At 44.6% G+C, this 4,178-nt stretch overlaps 1 protein-coding gene across 1 annotated transcript in view; it reads left to right on the top strand.

Moving 5' to 3' along the window:
- The window catches only part of Fanca (FA complementation group A), a 58,071-nt gene that overhangs the window by 1,609 nt on the left and 52,284 nt on the right, over positions 1 to 4,178 (top strand). The window contains exons 3-6 of the mRNA XM_005345833.3: positions 360 to 453; positions 1,689 to 1,822; positions 1,941 to 2,036; positions 3,633 to 3,706. Of these exons, the coding sequence (XP_005345890.1) occupies positions 360 to 453; positions 1,689 to 1,822; positions 1,941 to 2,036; positions 3,633 to 3,706 (398 nt within the window). The remainder of the gene's footprint in view (positions 1 to 359; positions 454 to 1,688; positions 1,823 to 1,940; positions 2,037 to 3,632; positions 3,707 to 4,178) is intronic.

Below are 4,178 nucleotides of genomic sequence, written 5' to 3'. Positions count from 1 at the left end.
GTTTCTCTGTGTAGTGGTTATCTTGGAACTCTGTAGACCAGACTGGCTTTGAACCCACAGAGATCCGCCTGCCCCTGCCTCCCGAGTGCTGGGATTAAAGGTGTGCGCCACCACCGCCCAGGGAGAAGGACTACAAGTTATAAACTGAAGTAGGCCTTTTTCTCCCTGAGTTGCTTTTGGTCATGGTGTTTTTATCACAGCAACAGAAATTCTAGGACACACAGGCACATGAACATACCAAAACGAATTTAAAAACAAAATAAACCCAACCGAACAAAAGGAAACTTGGGGGTGCCCAGTGTGCACTCTACACACGGCTGGAACTGTGAAAGTGGAGTTCTTTATGTTTCGGTTCGTAGGTAGAAGATCCACAATGTAAAAAGTTGTGTCTCAGCAAACTGATTGATTGTGACAGTGCTTCAGCTGCCTCTGATCACTCCAGTTCCTTCATACGTAAGTTGCCACTGCTTTCTTTCCTCCTCCTCCTTTTTGTTTTTGTTTGTTTGGTTTTTCGAGACAGGGTTTCTCTGTAGCTTTGGAACCTGTTCTGGAACTAGCTCTGTAGACCAGGTTGGCCTCAAACTCACAGAGATCCTCCTGCCTCTGCCTCCCAAGTGCTGGGATTAAAGGCGTGCACCACCACCGCCTGGCCTCATTGATGTGGTTTTTAGAGCCTTGATGATAATGGGTGTATATCATATATATAGTATAAAATATGTATGATAAACATAAATATATATCTTTTCTTTTTTAGATTTTATTTTTATGTGTATGCGTGTTTTACCTGCATGTGTGTCTGTGTACCACATATATGCTTGATGCCCATGGCGATCAGAAGAAGGGTTGGATCCCCTGGGTATGCAGTTATAGATGGTTATAAGTCACCACATAGGTAGTGAGAATTGAACCTCGGTCCTCTGGAAGTACAAGTGCTCTTAACTGCTGAACCATCTCTTCAGTCTCCCCCTGACCCTTGGGCAATTAGTTTTGGAAGTCAAATAAATCAGAAACTGATTTACTCATAAGCACTGCCTGTTTCTAGGTTGCCCAGAACATTTTACTTTAAGGGTTGCAGGCCACAGACTGGGTCAGGAGCCTTCTGACAGCCCGGGGGCCGGCTGTCCAGCCTCTGCCTGATGTCCCAGAGGACTGAATGTACCTATGATCCTGGGCTGCCTGTCAGGTGCAGGGCAGAGTGTCAGAAAGTCCTATCCAGTTTGCTCTTGAATGTTCGTAAGTCACTGGGAGTAAACTCATCTATAAGGTTCAAGAATTTAGGAACCGAGGGTGAAGCTCAGTGGCTTGACATGTCTGCTGTGGCTGAGGTCCTGGGTTTTATCCCTATCGTGGCAAAACAAAAGCCTATGAGTTCTGCTTATTGTGCTCCTTTGTAAGGAAGACGATAAAGAAAGTTTTCTCTGTTTGTTGCAATGGAATATCTCCATTGTGGTACGTGATGCATATATATGTGTATGACTTTGGGTTCTGAGGTTGCCTCTAATTTTATTGAGGGCTGCCAATTTGGCCCTGAAATCATCTTTATTTTGTGTGTCTTGTTTTTTCCCTTATCTATTCTTCCCCCTTACAGATCACGATGCTACAACTTAATAAGCATTTTCAACTTAAGTCTTTCTTAAAGTTTTTCTTGGGCTGTCAGGGAAAGCCATAGCTTTGTTTTGTTTTTTAAGGTTCTGCTTTTCGGGATCAAGCCTCGAGGCTGGGAGTTCCTGTGGGGTTATTCTCTGCCAGAGTGTTCGCTTGCAGTGTGCATCAGGCCTGCTTGGAGCCCAGCCACCCTGTGCTGCTCAGCTCGGAGCAAAGAGTGAGAGACCAGCCCCTTAAATGAGGACATGTCCCTTTTAAGCTGTTTGGGAAAATAACATACTTCTTTAGTATCTTTTTTTCAATAATTTGCCTTTTTTTTTTTAATCTGTTTTTAGAAGAAGCTGTCTTCCTTGTTAGAGATCGCTCGGCATCTCTTGGCACACAATATGTTCTCCCGGCTCACCTTCTGCCAGGAATTATGGAAAGCGCAGGTAAATTTGAAGTTCTTTCGCTTGGGATTTTTTTAAAGCAGTGTTCTGTTGGTTTGGGTCTATGAGTTTCCGTAGGAATGTGCCATACGCCTCAGCAATTAAAGAGCTTGGAGGGAGGGTTCATCCGGTGCCCCTGAGCGGAAGTGGTGCTCTTCAGTATTGTGTGTCAGTTTCTACCCTGAATTAGCCGTATTTATTAGAACAGGGTTCACAGCTGCCTGTAACCCCAACCCTTGAAAGATACAGGAAGGAGGATCTCTGAGTTCACAGCCAGCCTGGTCTACGTAGAGAGTTCTAGCACATCCAGAGCCGCATAGTAAGACCCCATCTCCCACCGAAAAGATAGAACAGAGCATAGTATACCTAGGAAGTTAGCGTGATTCTCTTGGCTATACTATTACGAAGGCTCTTTGAAAGAACATACACTTTTCTTTTAAAGACTTATTTATTTATTTATTTACTTATTTATTTATTATGCATGCAGTATGCAGTGTTCTGCCTGCATGTATACCTGCAGGCTAGAAGAGGGCACCGTATCTCACTACAGATGGTTGTAAGTCTCCGTGTGGTTGCTGGGAATTGAACTTAAGACCTTTGGAAGAGTAGGCAGTTCTTTGAACCATTGAGCCATCTCTCCAGCCCTGAGAACATAATACATACATACATACATATGTGTTGTTGTTTTTTTGTTTTTTTCGAGACAGGGTTTCCCTGTGTAACAGTCCTGGAACTAGCTCTTGTAGACCAGGCTGGCCTTGAACTCACAGGGATTCACCTGCCTCTGCCTTCTAAGTGCTGGGATTAAAGGTGTGCGCCACCACAGCCTGGCCAAGAGAATATATATTTTAAAACTACACTAATAAGAGCTAGGGATGTACAGATGGTAGGACTTTTATCTAGCATGTATGAGACACTTGAATTAGACCCCCAGCTCCTCATAAACTGGGCACAGGGGTACATGCCTGTAATCCTAGCACTTGGGGCATAGATGAGGTCATCCCTGGCTGCATATCAGTCTGGACTATATGAGACCCTATTAATTATATTAGTAAGCTCTACTTGAAACATTAATAATATTTTAACCTACTGGGTGGCGGTGGTGGCGGCAACACATGCCTTTCATCCCAGCACTCAGGACGCAGAGGCAGACAGATCTCTGTGAGTTCGAGACCAGCCTGGGCTGTAAGAGCTAGTTCCAGGACAGGCTCCAAAGCTACAGAGAAACCCTGTCTTGGAAAAAAAAAAAAATTTGAATCTTACTGTCCATGTATTTGTATGAGTGTGCTCTTGAGCCATAGCACATTAGAGATCAGATGACGGTTTCCAGGTTGTGAGTTAGAATGCGTAGGGCACAGTGTGTAGAAAGGGTTGGGAATGACTAACTGGAGACTACTGGGAGGAGGTCAGCGCTGTCAGGTGGCAGAGGAAAAGCCATGCAGGACGATACGAGACTTGAATGCTGTTCATATGGGAGCCTGTGATTGAATCCTTTAGGCCATGCTGTGACGCTGTCTTTCCTCTGTGGGCGCATGAGCATAACCTGAGCTCATGTGTAGGAAGATACACGCGCTGAGCTAATGCTGCTGTATTTTTCAGAACTCTTTGCTGCTTGAAGCTGTGTGGAGTCTCCACATGCACCGTGTTGTGAGCCTACAAGAGCTACTTCAAAGGTAGTTTGTTGTGGGATATTTGAACAAACTGTGAAGACGTGTAGCTGTTTTGCCTTAATAAAGAGCAGGATGGCCAGTAGCTAGGCAGGAGAGTGGGAGGGGCTTCTGGTGAGAGAGGAGAACTCAGGGTTGGAATCTAAGTGCATGAGATTCACCAGCAGGACCATAGGAAGTTGTGTGTACATTATGGAGGAGAGTTAACGAGCCACATGGCAGAATGTAGGTTAATATAAGTGGGTTAATTTAAGTTATAAGAGCTACTTGGGCCCCAAGATCCCATAATTAATAAGACATCTCCTTGTCATTATTTGGGAGCTGGCGGTCCCAAAAGAAAGTCCGACAACCGTAGTTTTTTTTTTAAATATTTATTTATTTACTATGTATACAATGTTCTGCCTGTGTGTATGCCTGCAGGCCAGAAGAGGGCACCAGACCTCATTACAGATGGTTGTGAGCCACCATGTGGTTGCTG

This window comes from Microtus ochrogaster, chromosome 4, assembly GCF_000317375.1.
Source record: "Microtus ochrogaster isolate Prairie Vole_2 chromosome 4, MicOch1.0, whole genome shotgun sequence".
Lineage (NCBI taxonomy): Eukaryota > Metazoa > Chordata > Mammalia > Rodentia > Cricetidae > Microtus > Microtus ochrogaster.
Note: the sequence above shows the minus strand (reverse complement) of the source record. Positions and strands in the feature narration are given on the sequence as shown.